Source organism: Peromyscus maniculatus, chromosome 14 (genome assembly GCF_049852395.1).
Source record: "Peromyscus maniculatus bairdii isolate BWxNUB_F1_BW_parent chromosome 14, HU_Pman_BW_mat_3.1, whole genome shotgun sequence".
NCBI classification, from domain to species: domain Eukaryota; kingdom Metazoa; phylum Chordata; class Mammalia; order Rodentia; family Cricetidae; genus Peromyscus; species Peromyscus maniculatus.
Window position 1 is genome coordinate 71,645,687 of NC_134865.1, and position 16,868 is coordinate 71,662,554.

Below are 16,868 nucleotides of genomic sequence, written 5' to 3' on the forward strand. Positions count from 1 at the left end.
AAGCAAATGGCAAGGGCAGGATATGTCAGATTTGAAAAAAATTAGGTCATAATTGGTGTTGAGACTGAACGTGGCTGTCAGTAACTGGCCACCTAAGACTTGAGAGCAAGGGTCAGCAGTAGGCACAGCCCTGGTATTCCCCTTGGTTGAAGTGCAGAAAGACCCGATGGCACAAGGCACCACACAGTCTGCATTCGGAGCCTGTCCTGGCCCAGGCTGCCTGATGCCACGTCTCCCTGGCCAGTATAGGGACAAGTGTTGCTGGGTTGGAGGGCCTCTCTCCCAAACAAACAAAAAATTTCTATGGAGGAAAGCCCTGCCCTGGAGGAATGCTTGGAGGGTTGGGGTAGGGGCAGCAGAGCTATAACTGGACAGTAGCCAAGTGATGAAGAGCAGGGTCTCTATTCCCAGGGATATTCCTTTTGCTTCAAGGAGGACACAGATACCCAGCATCCAGAAACTGTTATAAACTAAAACGAAGTAATTAAAAAGGAATGTAAGAATCTTGAAGACACAGCTGATGTCATGAACTCAGTGCTATTTGCCTGGTTCTCCCCATCATTTCTGACTCTTGCTGCTCTACCCCTGGACTGATCATGCCCCTGGATACCTCTGGCCTGGCTGTTTCTAGAGCTGCCACCTGCTCCCAAACCAGATTCGAAACCCCCACCAGGGGAGCCCATTCACAGAGCAACCCAAGGGCCCTGATGCCCTGGACAGGAGCTGCTCCCCAAGAGGATGTGTCCTACTCACAGCCATGAACTCAGAGAGATTACCAGAGCTGTAACCTACACCCAGGGGTGACAGTGGTGCCCACCACTCATCCTGACTGAACCTACACAGTAACACATGTGGGCACTACAGCTACTCCATCTACCGTGAGAAAATGGAAGTTTACAAGTGGTATGTAGTTCAATTGCTCAGCATTTGCATAGCATACTCAAGGTCCCAGGTTCAATACTAAAAACATCCAGTCCAAAAAAATCCAGCCGAAACCAAGCCAAACCAAAACCCTCAGATAACAAAACAAAACAAAACAAAAGGCAGCAGAGCTGGGAGCTGGGAGCCACTCCAATGTCAACTGTCACTGAGGATCTGGACCCCTACATGATGAGACTCCCCTTTTGTCCTGGCTTGCTCTAACTTACAGCGTGACCAGGGCAGATCACTGAGAGCTGCTTTCCTCTCCAGGAAACAAGAAATTCTCCACTTCATTAAATAGTGTGATACTGGATATGACATATAACATTCCAAATTATACTGTTTATTAAAAGTGAAATTTAGGGCTAAGCACTCTTTGTCCAAGTAGCTAAAGTGCCATGTGGACCATAACAAAGAATGAAGGGGCAGCACACAGCAAAGATGGCCCTTTGGCTAGAATGTCGCACTCTCCCCTCTCTGGACCATGAGCTTAAACCCAGCTACACTGAGTGGAGAGATTAAGCAAAGCGGCCTGCAGACTTATTAGGGACACAGACACATGGGCAGGGAGGCATCTAAATAACCCACAGGCCTTCAGAGAAAAAGTTGCTCTCTCTAATTTTCAAAGCAGTCTTCTAGTTCTGAAAGAAGACAAAAGACAATTCATAGATGACAGAGCCTTCCTAGCAGACTACGGGCAGTTCCGCTGTCAGTTGTTTTTCTCTGCATGGGAAGAGAGCTGACACTGGATGAAAGAGACTGGTTCTGAGCGGAGGCGGGCCTCAGTCTATTCCAGCACATACCTGTGCTGGCTCTGAGCGGAGGCGGGCCTCAGTCTATTCCGGCACATACCTGTGCTGGCTCTTAGCGAGACCAACGGAAGGAGCAGACACAGGCCCCAGGAGAAATGGGACATCAGAAAGTAATTCAGGACTGTGTCAATATCACAGAGCTCTCATCAGGTGATGGGCCCATCAGACCAACGCAGGAGCACAGGCTGCCAGGCCTGACAGACTGGGGGACAGACTTTTGATTAATAAACTGTGAGACGTGCAACTTCCTCTAGCGCAGGGGACGGACAGACAGACACCTTCAGAGATGGAGGGAGGAAAACACCAATTTTTGCGATGTATGTATCCTGCCCATGTATGACAGGATAAAAGGGTTGATTATTGAATAAATACCTAGTGATATCTGAAGCCAGTTTCAGAGAGTTCTGACATCAGGCCTGTCTGAAACTTCAGGAGAGGTGCTGTTATCTCAGAACAGCGTACATGGACAGCTTGGTTTTAATGCAACACCTTAAGAACTGTTCAAAGACCTGAAAATGTGGGTATAAGGCAGATGACACATCCCAGCAAACCTTGTGCTGTGGAGCCTGCCATCCGCATAGGACAGCATGGGATAGTCCCAGCATCTTAGCCAATTCCTGCCACTTCTGCCATTAACACACTCCCTTTGGAGTTTATGTACTTATTGCCAGTCCAGAGCCTATGCTTCAGAGAGCGTGAGAGCCAGGGAAACCCTCAAGGACAGCCTGTGTGTGAGCCCTCTAGCCTGAAGACGTCCTAGTCCAACTAAGAGGGTTCCTTGTCTCGAAGTCCACCCCCAGAAGACAAACATGTGTGCCATGCTCTAGGCAAAAGCTAGTTATTACACACACCTCTGATAGGACCTCAAAGTGTGTTCTTCCACTGAGCAGTAACCAAAAGCAGGCAGCTACAGGTGGCCGGGCTCCCCATCCCATCTCTTGTCTTCCTTTGGGGACCTCTTACAAAGCTAAGCTCACTTTCCTGTTGGCTGTGAATGCCACTGAGTGGTGGGGACAAAGGACCTAGAAACCAGCAGCCCCAGGTTGTTTTGGTGGCTGCTGATTTGTCCGGGACTCTAGCACTCTGTTGTGCTCATCTGAGATGAGAGGAAGGCTTTGCTGCTCGCAGACTCCACACTTCCGCTATCAGTCACCCCTGCTGGTCCTCGCTGTGGCTCTCTGTGCACTGCCTCCTCCAGTTCCCCATCCTCTCCTGTGCTCTGGGCATCTTGGCTCCTCCCCCCATGCTGTCTACTCCATCAGACCTTGGATGAGCCCCACATCTGCTCCTGTTTCATACCTTTGTCTTGGCCTGTCAAGCTCAGCAGAGGCAGGCCCGAGCCTCCTGCTCACACTCACGGTCCCTGCTTGTTGCTCAGCAACACCTTCCCTTCTGGTCTTGACGACTCCCCTCCTCACAGCCTCCCTGGCTGCCTTCCACCTTCGCTTCAGAAAGCCCTTGGTCCTTTCTTACCTTTCCATCTTACACATTGCCCTCAAAAGCCCAGGCTGACGTGATCGGAGGGCAGCCAGATGTCCCATTTGTAGAATTTGTTCCTGTCCTGGTAATTGTGTCCTTGGATGCACCAAGTCTCTATGCCTGTCCTTGGCCTGCAAAGTCCAGCCCAGGCAGACAGTCTTCTCCCTGAGGCCACCTCTGGCCACCACTGTGCACCTTCTCTTTTCTCTCCACTCAAAACCGAATGACTGCTTTGGGAAAAGCTGGCCCACGTTTCATTAATGTGTTGCAGGGACCATGAGCTAAAGGACTTTCAACATAGCCAGTAAATAAGTGCAAATTTATACATTTATGCAAACTAACATTGAAAATATCCCTTTAGGCCTTCTGGGAAAAAGTCTGATCACTCTGAAAATTCCTCCACAGCTTTGCAATTCCTAGTTTCTTGAACTTATTGCTTGCTTAATACCTGTCTACACTCAGCTCCTGCCTGGGCTAATTGCTACTAGACAACACCTTTGTTTTTTCCGTCCTTTTCACCGTATGTGAAGTGAGACCCAGACGAAGGCTGTAACTGTTAGGAAATTATCCATTTCCCCGGGGTTTACTTTACATTTATCTCAAGTCTGACTTCCCACTTCACTTTCATCGATATGGTATGCCTTGTCTTTGCTTTTTACCAGTGCGAACACATTTGCATTCTGCAGTGTGTCGCTCTACCACTCCCATCCCTACAAGTTAGGGAGGCGCTATTCTCAGGGCAGGCCCGGGCTCCCGTCTGTGCCTCTATCAGCTGCCAGACTCCACCTGCGTCAGGCACCTACTCCTGGAGACCTCCCCTCCAGCTGCTCGGCTCTTCTTTCTGAACACGGGGGCTGCCATGGACAAACTTCCTGTCCTTGGGTTTTCTCTGTCACCATGCTCTGCCTCCCATGGTCCCTTACCTTGGGACCTTCTCAGTTGGTTTGATGATGGTTTCTGGTCCATGTTCTTTCACCTGTTGCTCCTAACCTTTCTTGGCTCTGGGGTGGCACAGTGTGGTATGGATTGGCCCGGGGCTGCTCTCACTCTCTTCTGAGTACCAGGAAACTCAGTGCTCATCGTTTCTGCCTCTCGCTGCCCATAAACCTGAAGCCTCATCTCCTCCCCAGACTTTTGCTCTCTGCTCCCAAGGAGCTCAGGGGCTCACAGACTAGCCTGGTTCTTGTGAGGCAGAAGACATCTGTGAACCAACAAAAGGGTTTGGCTCTCTCGTGTGGTTAGCCTTTAAAAGCAACTGGTGCTAACATTCTCCCTGGTTATATAGATGAAGAAACTGAGGCACAGAAGAGGAGTATCTGCCTCAAAGCCCCAAAGGCAATGATTAAGAAGAGCACTGGGAATCTAGCCCAGACCTGTCCAGAACCATAGCCCTGGCCTTGCAATAAAGTGTGAGCCACCTTCTTGATCTCTAAGACACTGAAAAGCTGCTTTGCTTTAAGTAGCTGGGGCAAGGTCTTGATGTTTCGGGGCTGAAGAGCCTGTGGATTCCAGAGACTCTCTGCAGGCACCAGAAGACCCAGCATGCCAGAAGGAAGATCTGCCCTCAGCTGTGGCAGGGCGAGAAGAAAACCAGAAGGAAGATCTGCCCTCAGCTGTGGCAGGGCGAGAAGAAAACCAAGCCTGGGGTGCATCGTGCACAAGATCACCAGGAAGGGGCCTGCAAGCTCTTTGGGAGTCCCTGAGCACTGGCACTGGGCAAAGGTGCCGAGCGGGAGAAGCTGAACTGCCCCAAACCTGCAAGCTGGCTGCTCCCAGCCTGCCTTCAATCTGGGTGGTTTCCGAAGACATCAGGATACACAGAGAAAGGCCTCCAGGCCTGTGATTACTATGGGTCCCCACTGGAAGACCACCAAGGTGGACAGTGTCTCCAGGCCTGGTGAGGTTCAGAGGCCTGTGTCTCACTTCCCCTGTGCTGGCCACCTGGCTAGCCCCTCAGAAAGGAAAACACTTGTCAGGAGCTGGGGGCTTGAAAAGCTCTAAGGGGAAAACAGAAACCTCTCCTGGGGTGACTTTCCTATTGATCTTTTGTCTCAAGTGTTCCCCCTGGGGATGAACAAGACACACTTCTCTGAATAATTCATAGGCCCTGAGGTAGACGCATGCTACTTCTTTTTAATAAGGCCTGGGCACTTGGTGTTTAATTCTTCTGCAACATTCTAACAAAAGCTAGGGGACCTGAAAAGCTCTTAACACATCCCTCTTTCAATAGTGAGACAAAAATTAAAAGCCAGGTAATATCTTTAATCAAACAGACTAATGTTTGGATAATATGTGAAATTATTTATAAAGCTGCATCGAGTTACAGAGTGCACATAAAAGGAATCTGAAAAAAAAAGTGAGTGACTGTAATTATTACAAGGCTGGATTTATTTCTGAAACTGAAAATGACTGCCTCTGGCTTTTATTTAATGAACACCTACTAGGTACCAGGAACTCTGCTGGCTCGTTACTCAGTCACTTTGGTTAGCTCTCACACAGCCCACCAGGGTAAGCAGCTGCCCAAACCACAGAAATGCCAAGGTTCCTGAACAACAAATCCAGGTTCAGGTTCAGAACTAACCCTCAGGCACAAGTTCCCTCATAAAGCGCATTTTCAGTTCATCAACACTGTCCTACCCAAAGCCAGCGGTTACAGCTCAGTCCCCTACACCACAGAGCACTGACGAGAAACGGCGAGACAGGATCCTTTGAGCACATTTTACTGTTAGGTACAAAACCACATCCTCTTAGGCCTAGACACACAGCCAGTCTAACAGGACTTCCTGCAAAAGGGACATGGAGGCACAGAGAGCTTCTGGGCCCTTCTTGGAGTTCAAGAGAGCGAGAGACAGCCTCGGGACCTGATCTCTGTCCCAGGATTCTGTGCCCAGTGCCCCATCCTATCTCACATGTTTGTCTGATGACGACCACGAGCTCCCGAGGGCCACAGATGTGAAAGACAGTTATCTCACCTTTCCTGCAAGGCAGTCCTCTTTCCTGTGGCCTATTAAACGAGGGAGGCCCTCTGCTACGAACCAAATGACCTCAGAACCGAGCTTGGCACACTGGTCCAGAGGGGGCCCTGTGGCTTCCCGCCAGCTTAGAACACAACACTGACCTTTGTGTTCAGTCAGAATCCCATAAGGAGGAGGTACAGATGGGATGCTCTGTTAGGGAGGGCATCCCATACACATCTCTGATGGCCACAAACTCCTGGAACGTCACCAAGATGACAAGTGGCCTACTCTAAGATGGCCTATCCCCCGGGGTGGAGGGTAGCAGGGCACCCAGAGGTCTGAACTGCCACAGGTCTACACATCTCCCCTCTCTGTAACACGGATAACCCCCCTTCCTATAATTGGCTGCTCCCTAATGGCCGGTATCCTGGAGACCAACTGGAGGCTCCAGCTCCCTCAGAGTAAGAGGCCTTGGAATCTCTGGTATGATACTCCCTTAAGGTGGCTACTGCAAGCAGTGCAGGGCCCAGATGGCAGTGATGGTGACCAACACTTAAGATCGTCCTTCTCAAACCTAGAGCCACAGCGGGATTTGGATTGCTGACCCAACTGCTCCACTGCACCTGGTAGAACCTTAGGTGAGACACTGTGGCTGGGGACTGTCACCTCCCAAGGTATCACAGCAACTGCCTGGCTTTGTGCCATGTGATGTTTCAGCAGGCTAACTGTATTTGGCCTTGGGAAGTAGTGGGCGTGAGGGTTGTGGGCTACCTGCTGCTTCCAAGGAGAGCCCCAATCCAGGGAATGGGAATCCTGGCCTTGGTCTCAGACTCACCAGCCGCTGCATGCTCTTCACATGGGTGGGGCTGATGGATAAGGCTTCTTCATACCATCGCCGGGCCTCATCGAAGTTCCCTCGAAGCTCAGCAACCTGGCCCCGCATGTAGAGCACATTGTGGGACATCGGGAAGAGGTTGGCAGCTTCTTGGGTACAGGCTGTGGCTTCAGCAGGCTTTCCAATGCCAATGTAGACCTCAGCTGTGGGGGAAGAGCAGAGAACAGATGCTGTCCTGGATCACTGCCCTCAGAGAGCCTGTGGCGGCTGGTATTCTGCTTGAGGGCTTTCACACTCCAGGAGTTTGGCAGGGCCCACAGCCAGCTGTGCCCTAGCCTGCTGGACATGGCCACAAGCCAACAGCCTTTTGTGCCCACCTGTGCCCAGGTCACTTGTGCTTTGGTCCTTGAAGGGCAGACATATGCCACAACCAAACTGACAGCAGTGAGGTCTGCCTGGGCTCTGGCCCAACCTCTGAGGACCGTCGTCGTCATCGTCCCAGGGCCTACTTAGAGCCTTCAGCATTAGGACGGAAGCTGCCCTTGGCTCTGTTCATCAGAGAAAAGGGCTGAAATGAGCACCAGAACAAGGACCTGCGGCACACAGTCCCCACACAGGGGAGTGGATCTGCCCTCTGGAGCTTGCTCTTCTGAGGCTTGAGCATGACAAAGCGCTTTCTGGGGGCTTGCTACATCCAGAAGTATTCTTTATGAACCTCCAAGGAGCAGTCTGTTAGGGACATCCCTGAGAGCTGAACTTGGATTAGGCACTGGCAGATCTAGCTTTCAAGGCAGCTCTTGAAGAGACCACAGCACTGACTAGTCCCTGCCACTTGGAACAAGCCAACAGGCAGACAGAGGTGGGCTGCAGAGTCTATGATCCCTCCAAACCTTTTCCTTTACCCCAGACTCTCTGGAGAAGGATGCCACAGAGGGCAGGGATGTGTTAGCAGGATACACACAGGGAGTCTGGGGTGCTGAACACATGCCTCCTGTGTTCTCTGGAACTTTCTCTTTCATACAAAATTCAAGTGGTATACTCTGGTTTCTCTTCAGATCGTATAAATCTTTCGCCTTTTACAAAATTCAAGTGGCTTTCTGGTCACCCTTCCAAGCCACCAGGGCCCAGGAAGCCCCCATCCTTCCCATCCCTCATTTCACTGCTGTTTGGCTTTGTCTGGGGGAGGGGCCAGCAGTGAGTGGAGGTAGGGATTCTATTATGTTACTGCCTCACGCTGAGCATTTCTGGAATAGACCCCAATGATGGGCTCTGCAGTCCCCGAGCTGAGCACAGCCCAGGTCCTGCCCTCATTGATGGCCTAGCCAAATGTCGGGGCCTTAGCCACACAGCTTTCCGAGTCACTTCCCGCCTGTGCTAGTCTGTCAAGAGTGATTCCTTCCCAGGGGTTCAGTGGGAGAGTGAGACACGCTCCTCATCCCACCAGTGAGACACTTCGCTCTTTCTAGGCCACGACCCAACTGTTCTGACTCAGGAACTTTGTGGTGTGGAGTCATTCCTTTGGAGACCTTGACTCATCTATGTGAGGAGCCAGAGGCTGCAAGGCAGAGCCCCTTCCTGCCACACACTGACAAGCTGTGTTCTTTGCACCCGATGCTGGGTCTGAGCCCCGTCACCGGCTCTCTCATTGTCTAAAGAATTCTGTACCCCCACTCAGCTCCTGTCGTTAGGCTGCTGAAGGTCTTTACTGCGTTATCCGAATGTCATCAACATCTATGCCAGCCATTTTGCACACCCCGGTCCTTCTCATCCCACACGCCTCCCTAGCTCCCCTGTGCTGATCCACAGGGATTCTTTTTGCAAGGATGCGGCACTCTCTCTGCCTACACTTCCCGTCATCCAATCTGCACCACTGGCAGATGGTTTGCAGTCCAACACCCCACTAACACTGATCTTGTCTGGGCCCCCAGCAGCTCCTTCCCTGCAGATCCACCGGATGATGTCTTTATTGTACCACACAGCCTCCTTCAGAAGAGCTCTTCCTGCTGGGGAGATGGTTCAGTGGGTGAGCTTGCTGTACAAGCATGTGGGCCAGTTTTGATCCTCGGGGCCCACGCACAAAGCCAGGTAGGGTTGTGCACGTCCATAGCCCCAGCTCTGGGGTGGGTTAGAGACAAGAAGACCACCGGGGCTTGCTAGATTGCAAGCTTAGCCAAAAAATGGTGGATTTCAGGTTCCATCTCAAGAAAGCAAAGCAGACAGCTACAGAGAAGACCCCCAGAACCGTCCTCTGGTCTCCACACACCAGTACACACATGCATATACACAGCACACACAGGCATAGCCTCTCTCTGTCTCTGTCTCTGTCTCTGTCTCTGTCTCTCTCACACACACACACACTGAGATTGTCCTAGTGATTAGTGTGTGCTGCATGCTGAGCATGCCATTGTGTGAACTAGTGCGGCATCCTCGTTTGCTCAGTGGGATGAGAAATAACTTGCCTGTGTCCCACTGCTAGCAAGAGGTGGGAGTCAGAATTATGTGTGTGCTGGGGATCGATCCTGTAAATACTCTATCATGGAGCCCCATCCCCAGCCCTTACCTTATGATTTGTTTTAGGGTCTCACTGAAGCACCGGGTTGGTCTCGAACCAACTTCGCAGTGCAGACAGGCCTGAGTTTGCTTTTGTCAGTTATTCCGACTCAGCAATGGGATAAAAGACACACACTCGCTCTGAACGTCCCTCCCTACCTCCCACCTTTGCCGCCTTCTGCCTTCTGCCCATTCCACACTTACTTGGAGGGAGCTTTTAAAGCCCCATTCAGACCTTCTAGCTCTTCAGGGCTTCTCCACGGGAGGTTCGAAGATCAGTTGTGGCTACTGGGAACAGCCTAATGTGCATGACCTGACCACTGCCTCCCCTGGGGTCCCAGAACTGCACTGTCTTTAAGTTTCGTCTCTCGGCTGTGCTGTGCAGGGTGGTGCTGCACCTCTCCACTGTTCCTGACCAGTGCTAAGCAAACTCTGCTCTGCTCAGATGTGCAGCCCTTCTCTATTGCTTCCTGCTTCTTGCTTTGGCAAGACCTTTTGTTCCCAGGGGTCACAGGAGTGGCACTGTTTGTTCCTGGCCCTTGGCACATGGAAGTCACTGGCTTCTGTAACTGTTGTTCTGCATCTGCAGACCCTAGGAAGGCAGGGACTGAGTGTCTGTCTCCATGACCACTGCACTGCAGAGCCTGGTACACAACCAGACACTCGACAACACTGCAGGGAACTGGATGTCTGAGCAGGGCTGGCTGCGGGCTGCGGGCTGCGGGCTGCACAGGTTGGTGCTGAATTTAGGCCTCCCAACATGTGAGCCTTGCAACTTGAGATGGGTGACCTGGTAACTCTGCCTCAGTTATGAAGGGGACTCAGCGGGTCACAACACAGAGTTCTTGGCACAGTAGCTGAACCACACATTGTGCTTGATACGTGCCAGCTATACGAAAGGTAAAGACTATTAACTCAAACCCCCGCAGATGGAGAAGGCTGATGGGCCAGGGCTGGTCCCCCATACACCACGTGTCTAGGAACTGTCTTCCTCTCCTCATGGTGGACAAACCACTGTTGCCTCTCGATTCTGCTGATGCAACTTCCTGGTGGCCGAGAGGAGCTGGAGGGGAAGGGGTCAGGCTAAGGAAATTGTGACAGTATCACAGCTTCAAATTCCCAGCAGAAATCAGAAACTCTGATCGGGCATGTCTAAGAATAGCTGCTGGTTTCGGCTGTGAGAGGTGCCAGAGTGAAAGCTATAATTATTAGTAAGTAACAAGCAGAAATTAACCACCTACCGCAAAGGCATTTTTAGCTGCCATCCCACTGTGGGTACCCAGAAGCTGCCTGGCTTGGAAGGGGTCTGGTTGGGCTCTGCATTCCTGGAGCTGACTCTCCACGGACAGTGAGGCCTGCTGAGTTCTGAAGAGAAGGGCTCACTCAGCTCCAGCGGTGTCCCCATCAAGTGTCACCATTGTACCCCAGCTCTCCCGGTTTCTGCCCTGGGAAGACTGTGCCATGCTCACAGCTGCCTAGTGGGGTTCCCCTGCTGCAAGACAGGGGGTACCCCCCTCCTGCCCTTCTCTGTGGGAGACCGAGTACAAATGATGCCATAAGATTCTTGGTACTTTCAGGAAAAAAGCAGAAGCTGGGAGCTGCTTTCTAAGTACCATGGGAAGCTCACATGCTGTAAGAGAAGGGGGCAGATAGGAAGACAGCAGAAGGACTGCGAGATGGCTCAGTTGGGAGTGTGTGTCTTATAAGCCTGAGTTTAATCCTCAGAACTCGCATGAAAAGCCAGACATGACAGCATGCTGGTAGCATCCCAGCATGGAGGCAGAGAAAGGTAGATCCCTGGAATTCCCTGGTCAGTTAGCCTAATGCGGTTAGTTCCAGGTTTGTGAAGAACCCTGCCTTAAATAAACAAACACACAACAGGGTAGCCACTATATGTAGAATGATAGCCAAGGTTGTCCTCTAGCTTCTATGTGCATGCATACATGTGCACCATTGTCTGTACACACACACACACACACACACACACACACACACACACACACACACAAGCAAATTTCCTCAACACATAATACGTGCTTTATGAGTGGAAAGGAGATGCTGATACCTAAGAAGATAAGTGGGCAAAAGCCATGAACAGCCAGTGAAAACAAATTTCATGCATCCAAGTGGCAAAGATCCAGGATTTTGAGAATGTATGGTATTGGCAAGGAGATAAGAAAATACTGTCACATGCTGCTGACTGGAATAGAAATTGGTAGGTTCTGTGGGAGGTCACATGACTACATTTATCCAAATTAAAGACTGTACACCGCTTGACCTATTGATCCACTCTTGGAAGTTGACCTTAGAGACAGAACAACACACGTCAGTATACTTACTGAAATGCTGTCTGCATTGGCAAAGCCTGAGAAAGGCTGAAGACACTAATCCACAGTGTACTGCTGATACCATGAGGCTTCCCACCACGGAACTATACCACGCAGCTGTGAGAAGTAAGTCAGCACTACACAGACGGACACACAGTGATCTCCTAGACACTGGAAGAGGGTATGGGGAGAGGGCACAGAACGGCTAAACCTCTGGAAGGTTCCAGAACTAGCATCAGTGTCTCAGCAGGTAACCGAGGCACAGGGACAAGGGGGAGCCTTTCCATTTAACATCTTTCCCACCTGTCCAGTGTGGACCATGCCAGTGTGTTACCTGAAGTTACTCAGATAAATTTGTGTCATTGGTCTGAACAACCAAAGAACCAACACGCACAGCCCAGGCTGTGTTGGCTACCTGGAGTCCTAGTGAAGGTCTGTGGCCCTAGGGTCAGGGCTTCCAAGATGAAGGACGAGGTGGCGAGGGGAGGGAGCACTCCCGACCCAGGAAGAGAAGGCCCTCTATAATCAAGCATCCCTCATTTCATGCCCCAGCCAGGCTGTTCCGGAGGCTCATATTTCATGCTCACAGTTCTCTTGCCGTCATAAATACAGCCCAGAAACCCGGAAACAGACACTGGAACCTAATATTGTCTCAGAGAGATCTTTCTTTCCTGAGAGACTCAAATCCAGGGCCACCTCCACCACAGGCCCCTGTCATGAGGTCCACTACTCTCAGCTCACCAGGAAAACCAAGCAGGTAAGAAGAGGCCCACAAACACCACAGAAACAGCCCTGGGAGTCAGGCCCTGATCGGTTCTCTAAACCCTGCAGAATGTATGGGATCTGGAGTTGTTAGAGCTGACGATGATGTTACTTGGTCTCCATGAACTGTCAAAAGGGAGGTGATTTATTGTACTTCCCTGCAGTCAGGCACAAGCCACGCAGGGAGGACCCCACAGTCCTTCGACAGTCACTCCTGTAAGGAGTCGACGGTGACAAATGCTGAGGGCCTCCTTGGCTTCCTTCATCCACCCACATGACACACTATACTCCCTGCATGAACTCATGTACATCTGCCCAGAGGCTAGAGGGCAAGATTAGCATCTGCTTTCCATAGTTCCATCCCAGCAACCTGCGGAATGTTAGAGCCACACCCATCATCTAGTAACGAGGCCATTATTCTGAGCCACAGCAACACAACGAAACTGAAAAGTTGCTCTGAATGTGGTCTTTGTCATTGAACTCTTCACTATTCCAGTAAGAGCTATGCAATTTCCCTCCCAGGAGCCACGGAGGGCCACGCAAACAGGGGCAACAGCCCTGGACAACCGAGTGGTGGCGGGGGTGCTGTAGGGTGGGATGGATGAGACGTCAATACCCTCTAGGCCAAACTTTCTGGCATTTTGTAGGCCCATCTTTAAGTGTTCTAAGAAGGGTGGTTCAGTGGGCAGAAGAGCAAGCCTGACTATGTGCTCTTCAAAAACTAGACTTCAAGTCCATGGAAAAGACAGCTTTGACCTGTGCCAGCCCTGTATGTCCAGCCAGGCTTCCCTGGTCTGGTCATTAAACAGCACTCTGTCCCTCTCTGTCCTCTGAGGTCACTGTCCATACAGGCGACTGAGCAAGACAGTCTCAGACTCTGGTGCAGGGACTGGGCTGTTCTGGAGAAAGCTGGCAAGCGGCCTTCCTGCTGGGCCCTGGCTCTCAGAGGCAGCCTGTCTTGACCTCTCTGGGAGTGGGTGGAGAAGAACAATCACATACATAGGCATGAATCAGCCTTCTTTTGTGCTTAGCAGAAGATAATTGGTTAATTTACAGCAGTTGTTAGGGGTCCATTAAGGATGCTGACACAGACAACGCAGATGGGCTGGGTCTGTGGCTGGCAAAGCCAGGTAGATCAGCTAAGCCTTCACATGTGCTTGTCTGCTAATGGGGACGGACACACGAGGTAGGACGCCACACAAATGGCCCAGAGAAGGACGGCACGAGTAGAACGGGCACCCTTGCTAGTGACACTTGTGCTCTGAGCATGCTCCCAGGTGGTGATGAGCCTGAGAAGGGTCCACCAGGGTCATGCAGATGAAGTGGTAAAACTTGAGAGACAGGTGACTTTTCGCAGAAATAGAACTATGCATATACACTAACAGCCATCACTTTCTTGGGAGCTCCCCAGGTGAGATGGGTTGTCAATCTTACTTAACTCTGGGATTTGCAGCTGTGGGCAGCCTTGTGCAGCCAGCGACTGCCACATGAAACCAGGGCACAGCGGAGCATACTTCCTTGGGGTCGGTTTCCAGACCAGGGGCTGCTGCTACTCTTTCCCACTCTGCAGGTCACCAGACCTGCCTTTGGAGGGAAGTGGGGACACCGGGCACACTGCCCTGCCTTGGCTTTGATAAAGGCGTCTGTGCCATTAATGCTTCCTATCCCATTGCCTGGAGACTCGGAGAGTGACGGTGAGAACAAGCTCTGTGTTCCTTGACTCTCGGAGACAGGTGCTATTCTCGCCCTACCATGCAGATGAGTAACTGAGGCTGAGAGGGGAGGCAGAGATGGATCCTACCCAGCCAGGAAAGAGTACAGGTGGAATTCACTCTGTCACCTATGGGGACAGCATGGGCGTGTAACACTGGCCCCTCGATAGTACAAACCCCCACCCTGTAAATTCCTCTGGGGTCCTCACTCTGAATGCCTACTCTGGGTCAAGTGCAGTCACTGAGGAGAGATGAGGAAATGCAGGGTAGCTCATGGTCCCTGCACAGATGCAATAGCACAAAAGGCTTCAGTTCTCCCCAAAGGCTGGGGGGTTCCGGGCTAAACTGTTGAATGCGCCTGCGCCTGCAGAAGCCAGCAGCCTCAGGGTCAGCAGCAGGCTGTGGGAAAGGATGGGTGGACGAAGAGGGCCACGGGGTCAAGGGCTAAGTGAGAGCCGTACCTGCATGGAGCCAGATCTGTGCCAGTGTCATCCAGGGATGCAGCGGGCCCTGCTTGGGGGCACTGCTCTGCAGAGACGAGGCCACTTCTGACAACGCTTGCTCCACTCTTGAGGCTGCTACGGATGTGGCATGGACAGAGCCTGTGGGAGGTTTCAAGACTACGTTAGGAGTTAAAGGGGGACCACAAACTGCATACCTAACTAACGACCCCCTCCCAAACACAGACATGAGTACAAACATACACACACCTTCCCCAGGATGCGAGTTACTGTTCTTAAAGAAACCAGGGCCAACCAAGATGGCCCAGGACTTTAGTTTCACCCTCTGTCCAGCTGTTCCTTTAGTGAACACACAGGGCACATGCTATGCTAAGCACTCTCCAGGAGCTCAGCCTGGCATGATGTGAGTGCTGGGGCAGGAAGGGAGCGCAGCTCGACACACAACAGCACCAGTGATGGACTACAAGGGGATGTTACAAAACTCCCCGTGTTAGGGCCGAAACCACGTAAGTGCATGGGTGCAGCAGAGGAAGGCCATGCTTGTTTCCTGGTGTAGTGTCTGGAGTAGATGGCTGGCCATTCTCAAGACAACCCAACTTCCTGCTAAGTAGTGCATCCTTCCCTTCTAGAGATGGGCAGCACCATGGATGGAGAATCAAGTTCTACGGCTTGACTAAACACTGGAGAAAGCACATGCTTGCTCTGTATACAGCAGATGCCTGTTATAAGGCTGACACTGGAGTGGTGGAGGGCAGCCTGGATGCTTGAGCTTTGACACACACACCTATTTTCTAAACCCTGCATTCTTGAAAGACTATTGGGCACACGTGCCAGGCAAAGGCATAGGTGTGGTGCATGAACCAAAAATGGAGCAGGAGCCTGATGACTAGAGAGCATATCCTTAACCAGGAGCATGCATCTCACCTCTTCCCAACATTCCGTCTTAGGGGCATGGCTCAGAATTGAGGGGAAGGTTGTCTTGTTATTTCAACTTAGAACTACTCATTCATATATATATGTGTGTGTGTGTGTGTGTGTGTGTGTGTGTGTGTGTGTGTGTATGTATATATTCAACTACAACTTTCTTAATTTATCGTTTATCAGGAAGTTCAGCATGGAGACAAACATTGTAACATTGTTAGTGGTAACAACTATCAACTCATGAAATTACAACATGAAAAAAACATGTAAAGATTAATTCTCACTATGCAAATAAAGTTAGTTCATTATATATTGGGTAACATAAAATCGTGAACGTAAAAAATATCTCAGTTGGGCTTTGGGATGTTCTATTACTTAGTCACATTATTATTATCATTACTATTATTATTATTCATAGGTTACTTATTTTAAGAGGCTTGGTAAGCTGTGCACAGTGTTTTATGCCTCTAAAACCAGCACTCAGGAAAGCTGAGACAGGACTGTGAGTTTAAGTCTAGCCTGGGCTAGACAGTAAGACTATCTCAAAAAACAAAAACAAAACAAAAAGGAGGTGTTACAGCAACAGTTGGCCATCCATATTGTTTAACTGTTTCAACAAGGTAGAAAGATGGATTCTTCTAAGTATGCTCAGATTTTTTACGGGGTTTGGTGGTCAGAATCCAAAACCTACGGAAGGAAAACCAGTCTACCTCCCATGGATAAACCCTAGGCAGACAGGCTTTGGAGGGCTCTGGAGAGGACAGCAGCCCCAGGAGGGCCCTCGGGGTTCTCCAGAGAAAGCTGCTGCCCAAGAATGAGGAAACTGATGGATGATGATACTTCATAGGGGAAACCCTGAAGCCTGGCTCGGAATCTACCCTCTCTAGATAAAGTATGTCTAGAGCTATTTTTTTAGAGCTATTATTTTTAATATAAATAGCAAAACAGTTCAGCTGCTACAGGTATTTTTGCTTGCATTTTGTTGTAACCTTTTATGTGTGTGTGTACATGTTCATGTGTGTGCTGGTGCCTATGTACATGTATAAGTGAGTGTGCAGAGCCAGAGGACAACCTTGGTTGTCACTCCTAGAGTGTCTACTTTGTGTTTTGAGACAATGTCTCTCAGTGGCT

General features: G+C 50.7%; 1 protein-coding gene across 11 annotated transcripts in view; it reads right to left on the reverse strand.

Moving 5' to 3' along the window:
- The window catches only part of Ttc7b (tetratricopeptide repeat domain 7B), a 213,711-nt gene that overhangs the window by 18,455 nt on the left and 178,388 nt on the right, over window positions 1-16,868 (reverse strand). For all 11 annotated transcript variants that reach the window (XM_076551222.1, XM_076551224.1, XM_076551223.1 and 8 more), the window contains 2 exons: window positions 14,817-14,957; window positions 7,005-7,207 (listed from right to left, as the gene is read on the reverse strand). In XM_076551222.1, the coding sequence (XP_076407337.1) occupies window positions 7,005-7,207; window positions 14,817-14,957 (344 nt within the window). The remainder of the gene's footprint in view (window positions 1-7,004; window positions 7,208-14,816; window positions 14,958-16,868) is intronic.